The sequence below is a fragment of the Rosa chinensis genome, chromosome 2 (assembly GCF_002994745.2).
Source record: "Rosa chinensis cultivar Old Blush chromosome 2, RchiOBHm-V2, whole genome shotgun sequence".
Classification (NCBI taxonomy): Eukaryota; Viridiplantae; Streptophyta; class Magnoliopsida; order Rosales; family Rosaceae; genus Rosa; species Rosa chinensis.
This window is the reverse complement of record NC_037089.1, coordinates 78,928,526-78,942,758: the sequence shown is the minus strand read 5'-3', so window position 1 is coordinate 78,942,758 and position 14,233 is coordinate 78,928,526. Positions and strand designations below refer to the sequence as shown.

General features: G+C 37.4%; 3 protein-coding genes across 5 annotated transcripts; 2 read left to right on the top strand and 1 right to left on the bottom strand.

Annotated features, from left to right (window-relative positions):
- Positions 1-1,522: 1,522 nt before the first annotated feature.
- Positions 1,523-3,201, bottom strand: LOC112188338. Of its 2 annotated transcripts, none has more exons than XM_040513817.1 (2): positions 3,091-3,201; positions 1,523-2,228 (listed from the first exon to the last, which is right to left on the bottom strand). In XM_040513817.1, the coding sequence occupies exons 1-2, from the start codon at positions 3,184-3,186 to the stop codon at positions 1,839-1,841; spliced, it is 486 nt and encodes a 161-aa protein (XP_040369751.1). In that variant the 5' UTR covers positions 3,187-3,201; the 3' UTR covers positions 1,523-1,838. The 2 variants fall into 2 exon arrangements, with proteins under 2 accessions (XP_040369751.1, XP_040369752.1); XM_040513818.1 differs by having other exon boundaries at positions 1,523-2,248; positions 3,091-3,144.
- A 147-nt stretch (positions 3,202-3,348) lies between these two features.
- On the top strand, positions 3,349-6,734 carry LOC112185110 (protein GAMETE EXPRESSED 3). The gene is made up of 10 exons (XM_040513611.1): positions 3,349-3,418; positions 3,514-3,692; positions 3,961-4,290; positions 4,560-4,806; positions 4,896-5,180; positions 5,271-5,360; positions 5,462-5,494; positions 5,572-5,631; positions 5,741-5,883; positions 5,988-6,734. The coding sequence occupies exons 1-10, from the start codon at positions 3,349-3,351 to the stop codon at positions 6,537-6,539; spliced, it is 1,989 nt and encodes a 662-aa protein (XP_040369545.1). The 3' UTR covers positions 6,540-6,734.
- An 815-nt stretch (positions 6,735-7,549) lies between these two features.
- On the top strand, positions 7,550-13,281 carry LOC112187732. 2 transcript variants are annotated; one of them, XM_024326634.2, is made up of 9 exons: positions 7,550-7,825; positions 8,276-8,704; positions 8,904-8,985; positions 9,137-9,212; positions 9,611-9,691; positions 10,163-10,299; positions 10,721-10,973; positions 11,699-11,762; positions 12,491-13,281. In XM_024326634.2, exons 2-9 carry the CDS (start codon positions 8,299-8,301, stop codon positions 13,108-13,110), a joined length of 1,719 nt encoding a protein of 572 aa, XP_024182402.1. In that variant the 5' UTR covers positions 7,550-7,825; positions 8,276-8,298; the 3' UTR covers positions 13,111-13,281. The 2 variants fall into 2 exon arrangements, with proteins under 2 accessions (XP_024182402.1, XP_024182400.1); XM_024326632.2 differs by having other exon boundaries at positions 7,552-7,825; positions 8,250-8,704.
- The last annotated feature ends 952 nt before the right edge of the window (positions 13,282-14,233 follow it).

Sequence of the window (14,233 nt, the reverse complement as noted above, 5' to 3'; positions counted from 1 at the left end):
ATTCAAGATTCACTTATATCATGTAACCATCAAGTATACAGCATTCACATCCAGTTTGTCCTCTACCCTGCAAGTGATGTTGATGTGAAACGAATGATGTATGCAGAAATTTTCCCCAGGGTACCATCAGTGATATGGTTGAAGATGCGTCTCAGGGTATATCATATATCTGCAACAATATAGCAGACTATGGAGGTGACGCTGACAGGTAAAAGTGTCATTATTTTGGTCTTCCTTTGCTCATACCACCTTGTAAATGTGTGATTAATTTTTTCCCCTTGGTCCATTTGCGATTTTCTTGAGTAGAATCTATCTAATGGGGCAATCTGCTGGTGCACATATTTCTTCTTGTGCTCTCTTGGAACAAGCGATCAAAGAATCTAAGAAGGAAGAGATCATGGAGCGTCTTCAGATAAAGGCTTACTTTGGTTTATCTGGCGGGTAAAGTTTATTTGTTGCATTATTATTTATCTAGTGTATTTGAGAAAATTGATGAATGTGTACTGTATTTGATCCAATGTGTCCTGAATTAGGGATGAGTAGTATATGATGGCAGAAACGTTTCCATGAGTTGATATACTTCTGCCACATAAGTATTGCAATGTGTAGCATCATGATACATGACTAATGACCTTTTTCCGCTTAGGTATATTGTTGATTTCTCTTTTGATTGACAGCTATGGATAGGTTAATAAGTTTATGTATTTCTCTTAACAGGTATAATTTATTTAATTTAGTTGATCATTTTTTTTTTTTTGATCATTTTGATAGTCGTGGACTGTATCGAAGAATCTTGCTGTATGTCCTTCCGAGCATGAATTCAATAACAAAGCAATCGTCAACCACAATCATTTCAAGTTTGCTACAAACTGGTGACTACTCATATCAACTTTTCCATCATAGCAATCGCGACAAGCTTGTTCTATAGCTCTACCTTTTTTGACCTAGTGCTTCAAAGTGGTGTCAGGAGTTGGTGTTCGATTGAGGAGACAATGCAAGTATCATAATTTAATTCTTTCCATGGCTTGCAGGTTCTATTTACCATGGTGATATGCCCCAATCGATACTAATTACTTTCGAAGTACCAACTCAGCTTCATTAGGACCCAAAGCATCTTGGGAATTTTCAACATGCAAGGTGGTGATGGAGGTGGTTCTAAAAACTTACCTGGAATCGATGATGCTAATAATTCATCTTCATCATTTCTATTTTCACTCATAATTTGACCCTCCACATTATTTGCTACTATCAAATTTCCTTTCATCTTCTCTAATTTCAATCCGCGTGTAGTCGTTATCCATGTTGCTCACTATCATCATGATTGACCACCTTTCTAGTTCAAAATCTGCTCCTAAGGGTTAAACGAATATTGCTACAATCAAAGTCAATACATTAAACCAACAAAATCCACAAGCATAAATATATGAAGAATTAACACCCTAGACCTCAAGGTCTAATCTAGCTACTTAATGTTTGCAGAACTCACACGGGCTTTGAAGGATTGTGGCATTGAACTACTGCATCTTCAAAACTCACTTTACATTGTTTCTGCTTTTCTTTTGAACATCAATACAAACCCCTATTAACTTGGGGAAAAATTATGGGAAGTCACCATGGGGAAAAATGACGGTGAAATTTAGCATATTATCCTCTTCTGCTTTAGGTAATAAATATCAGTTTCTAACCTTTCATCCTAAAACATTAAGCATCTGGACTCTCCAACTCTCAGCTACAGATGTACCAAGCAATCTGTGTTCAACTTCAAACTGATAGCAAAATTTTCATAAAGCTGAACAAAATCAATCAACAACTTCACTATTTGGGGATCAACAACTTCACTATTTAGGGGTTTTGTCAGCAGATGGTGGAGGGACCTTTTGAACTGGGGTGGCAGGGCTTCTACTTGTGCTTGAGCTTACGGTTGCACTTGCACGCTCTTCAGCTGCATAATGCTTGCGTAATCTCTCCTGAAGGGCTCGTACTCGATCCTCAGTCTTTCGAAGCTTTCTCCATCTGTAGGTAGTCCAGAGGGCCAAACCACCATATACAACACTGTAGGAAGCCCACACATAAGGGTAGGTCTCTGCATGTTCTTTGATTTGCCTATACTTTGCTTCCACCGCTCCAATGAAACCAACAGCTTGGGAACTCGCAGTTTGCTGATTTTCTTCTCCGGTTTCCTGAGTTGCCATTCTCAAAACATTCACACAATTTTGCAATTGAAACCTCTGCAGTAGGATTGGTAATGCTGAAACAGTGAGCATATCAATTTACAAACTCATACCACATGACTACACAGGTAAGCATTGAGAAGAACACTATGGTCATGTTAATCATGCCACACTCCTGCAAACACCTATACCAACCATTTCAACTAAGTTGCAGCCAAAATAAAACAGAGAAATTGATACACACAAAGTTAACCACATTATTAGCAAACTGAATACCTCAAAGAACAAGTTCAGACAATTACATCAAGTTCAATCAAATGTAACTGACCTGTCATTTCATAGAAAAGAAGTGCTAAACACAAGCAATGCAAAAATTTTAGAGAAAATAAATTCCATCTGGGTAAGACAACTTGAAATTGGTTATAAAGTTAAGAACTTTCATTCATTTGATTGTTCTGTAACAAAGCCAATTTAGAGAAGAAAACCTCTGAAATTTCACATCATAGATCACTATCAAATCCACCCCATATTTAAACTACAGCCAGAGTGATCTACCACCCAAATCACAGGCAAAACTCAAGAAATGGGAATCCATATACCCATCATTCCAATACCAATTAACTCAAAACCATTAATACCTGAAAGTCATTCAGGAAATAAGCATTAGGGTTTATGAGGGGTTTAACAAGCATAGCATTCAAACCAAAATAAGGGTAAGAATCATGAATGAATCAGAGTTCCAAAACTGCAAATCTAAGACATATTCATACACAGCATATGTAAAACCAGATTGAACCACCTGCCCAATTTAGCTTTCAATCAGAAAATAGGGGTTTTAGAAATACCCACAAAAGAAATCCATGAAAAATTGAAGTAAATCGCACTAATTGAAAATAAAGCTCAGAACTTTGCAGCTTACCTGTGGTGGGCACACGGAGAAGAACCTTACAGAGATTGCAAAGATCAGAAGAAGAGCAAACGAAGGGTTTAACACCCAAAAAATGAGAAACGACATGACCCAAGATGTCGTATTAAAAAGGGTTTAACCTCAGCCCTCTCTTTCATCCAACGGCTGCTGTTCATTTTTGTTCCCCACGTTATGGAGCAGTTAAGTAACCGTCAACGTTTTAGAGACCATCACTGTTACACTATTACATTGTTCTCTTCAATCTCAACAATGGCAGTGTTCCAGTCTCTGGTGTTGTTGGGCTTTTTGGTCTTTTTGGCTTCAACCCAGTCTCAGCCTGGTACTGTTATGTGTTTCATTTGGTATATGTTGCTCTAAAAGCTTAGGCTATTCAAAGGGGGTTATGGTTTTTCATTGTTGTTTTCTCTGTTTCAGCTAAAGAAGTAAGTTATCGTAGACTTTCGAGGCCTCTGATTGGTCATGATGGGAAGGTTTATGCTTGCTCTGAGAACGATTTGCTTGCATTTGAAAGTAACGGGACTATTGCTTGGACCCTGCATTTGAATTATACATGCAGTTTTGATATGCCTCCAATTCATGGTGGTAAAGAAAAGGTATGTGATTTTCAAAGTGGGACTGTTTAAATTATTATATATATATAATCACTCGAGTCCCCATAGTATAGGAATTAGAGCATTACTCGAGAAACTTCGAGCACTAATATGAAGACTCAAGTGGTTTATATTTTTAAAACTCAAAAATGTTAGTTAACCGTCTTTCAAGTGTATGAAATTTGGGATATTGTTACAGAATGTCGGAAATGTTGACTCCAAAATTTCAATGTGGTCTTTTAAAGTTGTTAATGTTTGCAAGTGTTTTCAGATATATCTGGTTGCAGAAAATAGGGTGCTTAAGGTCATCTTGCTAAACAATGGGACTTCTAAACCTTCTGCAGAAGTTTTACTTAGTACAGAACCAACTAAGGAAGGAGATGGTGCGATTGTTGGGCTGGCAGTTAGCACAGTGAGTTCATCTGTATATGTAAACATTGGACGTAGGGGTCTCTTTGCATACACGGCGCGTGGACAATTGCTCTGGAGTGCTGGACCTGTGATCGATCAATATGGATATCAACAGGGTTGTAGGAAGAATATTGCAAATTGTTACTTTAACTCTGTCCCCGTGATTGATCAATGTGAGGCTAGTATATATGTAAGGTCTGCTCATCCTTGCTTTTCAAAACTTCTTGCCCTTTTTCGCTCATATCACGATAGGAAAAAGAGATACAAACTTGTATTCTAAACCGAAGTATATGAACCCTGGCCTATGAAGAATGTGTTTATAATTTGTGCTAAGATCATTCTTAGGAACAATGCTAATTAAGCTTATATGTGTTTCGTCTTTCAGTTTTCTTTTGTTAAATGAACAATCTACAATGCGACAGACATTAAACTTGCACAGTCCTCCCTTTTGATATGCAGATATCCAATAATGGAGGAGAATTGTACTCTTTATCAAGTCGTAGTCCTCATTTCAAATGGATCCAGGATTTAAGTTCTTATGACAAAGTTTTCTCTATAACTCCTGGAAACAATGGTCGATTGTATGTTACTGTTCCAACCAAGGCTCTTTTGTTGGCATTAGATGTTTCTTCAGGAAATGTGCTGTGGGAGGGGAGTATTGGGCCATTGAGTACAGCAGATCACACACCAATAGTGGATTCTAATGGTAACTCTTTCTGTATGAACTTCCGTGGCCTGGTCATAGTTCACAATGAACTTAATTGCTTTCTTCTGTTATTTTATGTGCTATAACAGGTTGGATATCTATTGGTTCATTAGATGGGTTCCTATACTCATTTTCGCCTACTGGGGTTCTTAAGAAATTCTCAAAAGCAGCTGCAATGGACTCAGTGATCCAAGTCACTCCATTTCTTGACTGCACTGGCTTTGCAATTTATATATCTCAGACCGAAATGGATGGGAAGATCAGCCACACGGTAGGTGAATATACTTTTGTGTCAGCAATGAAACCCAAAAGTGTACTTTTTACCTTGTATGTTCCAGCAACTGGGTCTATCTACTGGTCTGGAAGATATCCTGGTAATTTTACTTGCTCGTGTCCTACTTTCTACATACCATTTTCACTGCTTTGCTGTCACTCTAAATGCTTTCAGTGGTTTGTTTTACCAGGTGATCAATTCTCATCCTTGATTTCTCATAGTGATCTCCACCATTTTATACTAGACGAGAGGATTGTTCTTGCCTTCGTTGCTGCTTCAAGTAAGATTCTGATCGATTCTAACAATTTCTGTACAAATTTTTTGGTCCTCAAATATGTATGGTCACACATATTGACCATGTGTTTTCATCAATGATTGCAGAGACCGGAAGCCCACTGGCATGCCGTTCCACACGTAAGAACCAACTCCATAATGCCTTGACAAACACTTTTCTCAGACTCTTAGTTAATAATTCTGTTCTTGGAACTTAGGTCAAAAGTTTATGTCTAGCTGCTCCCAAGTAACGCCAAAGATTGTCAACATCTACTCAGGTAATTATTAGCAATGACTCCATGTGACTTGGTATATGCTGTTATTGTAAATTTTGAAATTGAAGGTTTAGTACGTAGTAGCCTGTCTTATTTGTTTAATCACCTTCAGGTAGTCAAAGGGCAATACTCTTGTTCCTGTTTTTTGAATCTGTAATCTTGGTAGTACTAGCTGGACTTGTCCGGTTTTGCTGTATATTTTGGAGTAAAAAGAAGCTTCAGGGTCAAAACCTTGGAACTTTTCTTGAAAAGCGGGTAAGATTTGTATCCTGATACTCAGCTGCAGTGCTAGTGCTTGTGCTTGAACAATGATTAGAGATCCTTATACTAGTTTGCTACCCTTTTCCTCCTTATTTCAGCGTTCTCTTAGACTCAAAAAGAAGGCATTCGATAGGACAATTACAGAAATTGAGCAAAAAGCAGCAAATGAAGCAGTGGCCAACGACGAGGCGCTTGAGAAATTAGGCAGTCTGTTACAAGAAAGGGAAGGCATCGAGAGGAAGCTATCAACAACCTATAGTTTGGGAAGAGATGGGATCAGCTCAAGGTCAAAATCTCTTCTTCCTTTGTATGATGGGAAAACAAGAAGCTATTATTTTCAAGGAGCTAAGAAAGAGAGTGTTACTGTCTTCCAAACATTGAATGATACATCATCTTCCAAAGAAAACAGCAGTGAGGGGGAGGGTAGCTGGACTTCCTATGAAGACAAGGGGAAAGAACCCTTGGAACAAGAGAGTTCAAGTGAGTGTGGGTTCTTTACTAGGGATAACCGGAGAAGTCCATCGGAACCAGCTTCGAGCTCAACAGGATTTGTGGATCATGAGGGTGAAGTTAAGTCTCTACATGAGATGAAGATTGGTGGTAGGAGCTTCTCTTTGAAGAAGAGACGGGCTATGTCCTCAACTAATTAGATAGTCTCTACATGACATGAAGATTGGTGGTAGGAGCTTGTCTCTGAAGAAGAGAAGGGGCTATGTCCTCAACTAATTAGATAGTAGATTTCAATACTCAAATGTCACTAGTTACAGATTCCATGTACATATATATCATTCTAGCTCGACTCCTTCACCCTGATCACTTAGCTAACCCGAAAGTATGTCCATCCCATGATGAGAGGATCGATTATTAATGAATGCTGAATTAAGTAAAATAACATGCATGTGTGTTTTACATTATATATGTTTTTAAATTGGATGATGATGTTGGCACTCCACTTTACCATATGTTTTATTACTTGCAACATTTTTAAAAGTGAAGTATAAGTAGTAAAGTAGAGTGTCAAAATTATTTTTCTTTAAGTTTTAATTTAAAATGATCACGCATCAAAAATTTTAAAATACTGAAACCGGCAACATAACACATCGAAGGCATCATAAAAATTGTTATAGGATATGAGAGAGAGAGAGAGAGATTGTCATAGCTAGGCTTCCTTTTCACATCCATCAATCACATATGACTATATGAGTGAGTGAGTGAGTGACATTACTCATGAGCATTTATTTTTTGAATTGTTTTCTTATATCAAACTATGGCTGGAATGCCTTATGAAGCCGATTTACAACGACTCTAATATTTCTAACAATGGTTATCTACTTTCAATAAAAATAAAATTAGTGACATTACTCAAAGTCCCTTCCCCCCCTTACAGTATGTCTCCACTATCCATTAACAACCTTTCCATTAGGCTATTATCAAAAATTGAACAGAAGTTGAAGTTGAAGTTCAGTACACAAACTCTTCAATGTAATAATAACATGAAGGAAAAAATTCCATGGAAGGGAAAATATCTCATGTCTTCAAGACTTCAACTCTTCACACTAAAAAAAATAAAAATAAAAACCAAAACACGTGGTCAAGACAACATGACCAATTGGACATGCTCACTTGCTCTCAGATTGGCTTTCCCCAATTAATCTCCAATCTTTCAAAAATTGGCCAAAAAACAAAATTTCCTCTCATAAACATACAAAAAGAAAGAAAAGAAAATAGAAACGATTAAGTCCTTTAACATTAACCACAGAAAAGGACGCACTCGAATAATTTCTCTTCACTCGAGAAATTATTAGCAGCTGCGGCGGCGGCGACGACTGAGCCCGCCTTGTTTCCTGTGCCGCGCTACCGGAACCCTAAATCTCCGATTCAGCTGCGGCGGCGCATTTCAACAAAACCCTAATCTCACTCAACCCGAGATTCCAAGGTACCACCTTTACACTTCAAATCCCTAATTCCAAGTCTTCTTCCATTGGCTTTTATCTTGCCCGATTGGTTTTCGAGATACCCAGAATTTAAAGTAGGTGAATAGCGCTTAAAGGCTTAAGCTTCAATGCTAAAAAGGGTTTGAATTCAATTGCAATCATATGCCATTGTCCTTAGGTTTGTTCTTGCTTTAAAGATTGCTTCTTTCTGTTAGAATTTGTAATAATTGATTGGGATGTGTGTTTCTAGATGAAATTTGAGTTCAATTTGGTTATGTGTATGTTCAATTTTTTGAATGAGTAGTGTTAGTAGTATCTATCTACATGTTTGTATGTTTTTTCTTTGATGGGTTGCTTTGTGTGTATTGTGAAGTCTGATACCTTACTTGGTTTTGTGGATTAATGATTATTGTTCATGTAATGCAGTGTGGTTTCGGTGTGGCTTGTTATAGGAAGAAGTTGGTTCTTGATCGAAATGGAATCTGAGGATTTTATTGCTCTCCCGGATTCTGGTGACTCTATTGAGGAGGTGAACGACGAACTTAATAATGAGAGTGACTCTAAAGAGGTTGATGCTCAACCTACAAACTCTGAGGATAAAGAAGATAAACCAAACAGTGAAGATCTAGGGCGGGAGAGCATTGCTCAATGTGAAGAAGGCGAATGCATACCAGAAGCAAGCCTTGCGAATGAATTGGTTGATAACGATTCAGATATGGAAATCGAGGATATAAACAACCTCCCTGATTTGACTAGTTCTGTTCCCAAGGAGGGGGATGTTGAGAATGTAAATATTGATTTGCACTCGACATCGTATGAGAATGGTCACCTTGTAGTTCAAGATACAAGTCCCTTTGGAATCCACAATACGGATGTCACTCGTATCCTTCTTCCACATTTCCATATTCTGTTTTTCTCATTTAAATTATCCTTTGTTCAACTGCAAAACTAGAAAATGCATGTGAATAATTTTCACTCCTAAAATTTTAGTGCAGTATGCCTTGAGGGGACTGAACTTTATGTTGCCTTCAGTTTATGACATGATCTTCGTTAATGTTCTCCATAATTCAACATCATCAGCTAAAACAGGTGTAAAGAGGGCTCGAACAACAGTTGACGAGCACCAAGCTTCTGTCCGTGTAACATATAATTCTTTAACAAGGTTGGTCGTTGTAATTATTGTCGCATAACATTTTTCTCTAATTTTGACGAATAGATAAAAAAAAAAATTATTTTGTATCAATATAAATTAAATGCTTGTAATTCTGGTTATTTTCTTTGCAATTTCTAAGCACATTGTTTCAATTTTCTAGAGCTGGTAAACACAAGCTTGAAGAACTATTACAGCAGTGGTCAGAATGGCATGCCAAACATGTTTCTTCCTCTCAAGTAAGACTCACTCATTTATACTAGGGATATTATCCCTTAGATTTATTATGATGGATTTTTATGACCCAGATAGGTTCAATTGGAGTTTCAGTTTACTTTATAAGAATTCTAATCGAAAGTCATACTGGAATTGTAATAATTAGAATTATTGAATCTTATGCTTGTATAGTAAGAGAGTAAGACATTGCATTGATAGTTATTATTTCTTATGATTCTTGTGATGTGGGATGAAAGGAAGAGTACCTTAGAGAATGTGAGGTTGTCAATCTAGAGTCAAATTAAAGGATGTTACTCATTTTGATTTCTCAGCTAATTATGATGTGTTCAGATGCACCACTTTTTGTCTTCATTTTGGATCTTATGAGTTAACATACTACTTTAATCACATGATCATTCAGGATCCTACTCAAGTGTTAGAATCAGGTGAAGAGACACTCTTTCCTGCTCTTCGTTTTGGCACAGAGAGGACGTCTGGGGTGGTGAGTCTCCTATTCTAGTGTCTGCTTTGCTCTGTGTGTCTTCTGAGTTTCAGATGTGGCGTTTTTTCTCATTACCAAAAGGTTTGTATTTTTCATATTTCCTGCCCCACTTCTAATTTTCCTCTACCCCGCCCCAGACGTGGTAAAGGGTAAGACAAAGACTTATATATTTAATAATCAGTGGTACATTGCTCAAGCTGTAGTGATTGATGTAGTTAGTTCAAAAGTACTATAAAAATACTATGATGCTTGGCTGCGAATTTTATGAGCCACTGATTGCAGTGGCATCTCCTGGAAAGACCTTCAGTACTCACTCCCTGTTTGAGATTTTAGATGCCTGAAGTTCTACTTTTGTTGTTCTTTTTACTTGTTTGTACACGTCCTGGTTTTTTATTTATTATTTATATATATATATATATATATATTTTATTAAATGTAATTATGTCTTCTGAAGTATGCTTTCATGTGCAGTCTTTTTGGATGGACAACCAAACAGGGACAGCACAGAACAGGGAATCGATTCCTTTGGATAGCAACTATGCGCCTCTATATGATCGTGGTTATGCCTTAGGCTTGACTTTGACTGGTAGTTCAACTAATCAGGAGGGGTAAACTTCCAACTTCCCCCACAAATATTATCACGTGACTCAAAATCTCAAATTAAAGATATGACACTGTCAACTAAGCTGACTGATAAACGAAATATCAGCTGGTCATCCAGCATCATCATAAGGATTTGACATCTACTCCGTGCTTAACAAAATGCCATTATCAATCGGACTCTGATTGACATTGGAACTTTGCTAATCATTGAGTGGTCGAAGAAAACAGTATTTATATTTTGTCTTTTGTTCACCAGATCTGAGTCTCTGCTTCAATTTATTTCTTCTTAGCTTGACTAAAATCTATGATGTCATGGTTTAGTGCACTATTTGAATACAAAGGTTGTCTTGAGAATTCGTTTAAGCAACAGTAGTTTTGTTCAGATGCCTTAGAATTTCATATTTCTTTTCCTTTTAAATTTTGTAGGGGCTTGGAGATTATAGATGATGCTAGCCGTTGTTTCAATTGTGGTTCTTACAATCATGCGTTGAAGGAATGCCCCAAGCCTCGTGACCATGTAGCTGTCAATAATGCCCGCAAACAGCGGAAGATAAAAAAAAATCAAACTCCTAATTCTCGCAACTCAACTCGATATTATCAGAGTTCTCCAGCTGGAAAATACGATGGTTTAAGGCCCGGTGCTCTCCATGCTGACACAAGGAAGCTTTTGGGTCTTGGGGTAAGCCCTAACTCATGTTTTATAAAGACGACTTGTTAATATCTCTTATTGATGCTTCCAGTTTGGCATTATAATACAAGACAGATACTGTCAATTATTCATTAAGCTTCTCTTCCTGATGCCACTAGTTGCATTCTCATGACCTGAACTCTGATATATTGTACTGTGATATGCATCTCTAAGAAGCTAAAGGCTTATAGGAGAATGTGTGGCTGTGGATAAAGCCGGTTGTAGGAAGTATATTATGGCAGCACAAGCCCAGTCCCATTAGTATGTAAGATTTTGTTGACGAACTGCTGTGCGGTAGTGGAATTCTGTTACCTTGCTATTATATGCAGTAACTTAAATGAGTTAGCCCAAGTGGTCAGAGAGGGTGGAGATCTGAGTTAGGATTAGGCTAGGTCAGGGGTTCAACACCTCCAATTTAACCCAAAAAAAAAATTTGAATTTGCATCTCAACTTCTAGCTTTCGTACAGCTGAAGCTCTGTAAGTTATCACCTTCTTGAGTTATGATTGCAAGACCTTTTCTGAACTTTCTGAGCAACTAGAGATGCTACCTTATAGATGATTATCTATTTAACATGTAAACTTGAATGTGATGACTCTGCCAATCTCATGTTACAGTTTGGTTTCCTTTATTGGAGCTTTTATTCTTGTCAAGAAAAAGTTTCTTTTTATTTCACTTTATATTTGGATTACTAAGTGATTATTGGCATTTGTGCAGGAACTTGATCCACCTCCTTGGCTTAACAGAATGCGAGAAATTGGATACCCACCAGGATATTTAGGTAGTAAATATATTTTTTCTCATTTTGTACTGTCGCCTAAAGTAACTAATTTAGAGTTAGGAAAACTGTGGTGCCCACAATTACAGCCTCTTTCCCCTTTCTTCTGGCCTGACTTCAGAGGAGCACAAAAAGAAGAAAAAGTTAAAACTCAGTGAACATATATTTATGTATTTTCTTCGGTTCCCTATGACCAACTAAAAAGGGAGGGGAAATGTTTGATGTTAAGAGCAAATTGATTCTCGCCATCAAATTAATGACCTTGGTAAATAACCTCTGGCATAACTCTTTGTATTTAGTTGGGGCATTGACCTTGTGTCCTCCAGCTAAAGTATTTGGTAAACCAGTCTAGGAGAAGAGTGCTGGGTCCAATTTGATGAATAATTAATTGAATTCTTATGAATTAGGTTTTATACATTATATAAAAGTATCACAATTTATGGATGCAATTTAGTACATTTTGGGGGAGCATTGGTTGTGGGTGGCATTTCCTGCAGACAGGACCCTTTTACTCCCCAAATTGTTGCTTGTTAGTTTGTAGATTATGTTTATCATCTGTCTAGTTTACTGAAACTGCTCTGCTAATTTCCTGGAAAACACCTGCAAACATCCTGTTTTCTGGAATCTTCTTAGGATTCTTGTGTACTTTTTATCCACTGTTAGTGATATTTCCATTTCTTTGATGTTAGATTATTTTTTTGAGCCATAACACTTTACCTTGACAATTGTAGATGTAGATGATGAGGACCAGCCATCAGGAATAATTATACACGGTGGTGAGGAAACTAAGGTTGAACAGGAGGATGGGGAAATCATCGAAACAGACCATCCTGAACCACCTGAACCACAGAGGAAAATGACAGTCGACTTTCCAGGAGTAAATGCACCAATCCCAGAAAATGCTGATGAGAGACTCTGGGCACCCGGGCCTTCATTTTCAGATCCCTCAAGGAACCGCTCGCACAACAGGCCAAACCATTATTCTGAACCTGTCAGCAGAGGCCATTATCGTGAGCAGAGGTGGTCTCGAGATTATAGAGATGATGGGCCTCCTGGCGTTGACCCAGGTTATGGGCCATCTAGTTATCCTCCAAGATATGGGAGTCATGATTACAGTTACAACTCCCGCAGTTCGAGTAATGCTTCAGCGCCTAGAAGCCCTACCTTTGGAAGGTCCCAAACAGACAGAGGCAGAAGAAGCAGTGAGTTTTCTTTTCCATACTCACCCACCAGGGATTCCAACCCCAAATATGATTATTTGAATGACGAAAGCAAGAATGACTATGACCCTGATAGTTCAAGTCATAGTTGGGATAGGGTAGATAGGCATCGCCATCACCGTAGGAGGTAATGATAGTGACATGTAACAAGCAATAGATGTTTATTTGAGGGTATTTAGATGATTGAATTTTACCAGAGGAATTTGTACAAAGATCTAGATGAGACTAGATGAGTTTAGATTGCTTTGTTATAGTTTGTTGTATGTTATTCTCCAAAATGCAAGTACTGTTTTTTATTTCCATGGTCAAGGTGTTGAACACTTCAGTTGCTTATTGTCTTTAGAAGTTTATCTGGTCAGTCTTTACAGGAGGTGCGCGAGAATGGACGGTTGTTTTGAGGAAATAGCTTTTAATTTTCATATTGCATTTCTCATGGACAGGTAGAAATTAATATGAATAAGTTTTCAGGGATTGAAAAAATTACCCGTTACTGTTGGAATGCCAGAACTCTTGGTGGACATTGATGGTAATGTCTTATTTACTTCAAATCCATATCTATACAAAGTGATCAGAAGTTTGATCCAGAAAATAAAGGCGATAACGGAAAAAGACATAGTGATATGCATGACGGAAGGACATCACGTAAGTGATATTGACCAGTGAACAATCTCATTATGATCAACTCCATCACGCAATAAGTAACTTTCCATCTAAAAGATTCTCTTTAAATAAAGTTCGGCCAAACATGACCTTTGTAAAAACAAGAACCATCATTTCAAAAAAAAAAAAAAAAACCATAAAGCCCAAATCCTCAACCTAGACAGGACCGACACTTGGATTAGTCCAACTAATGAATGACTAGGAATCTTAAAAACTTCCTAAATCTCATATCATGATACGTCAGATATCACAATCTTGAAAGTGACTCGGATCCGGATCCAGTTCCAACCACTAATAATATATAATTATCGTGATCCAACAAATAATGAAGCTAAAAAGTAAAAACCCTACCGGTCCTATTATTTTCTTCTCCATATTATAAGAAATACTTGGCTATTATTATTGAAACTATTATTTTTTCAGCCAAAAGAAATAAGAAAATACTAGTTTGGAAAAAGTAGAAATCAACAAATAAAGGTTACTTTTGGATCAACCATCAATAACCTAAGATTTCTCATCTTCTTTTAATTAGTGAATAAACAAAAAGCCTTAAATCTTGGGCTAGCAAATATTTCTATAAAAAAATGAAAAGGC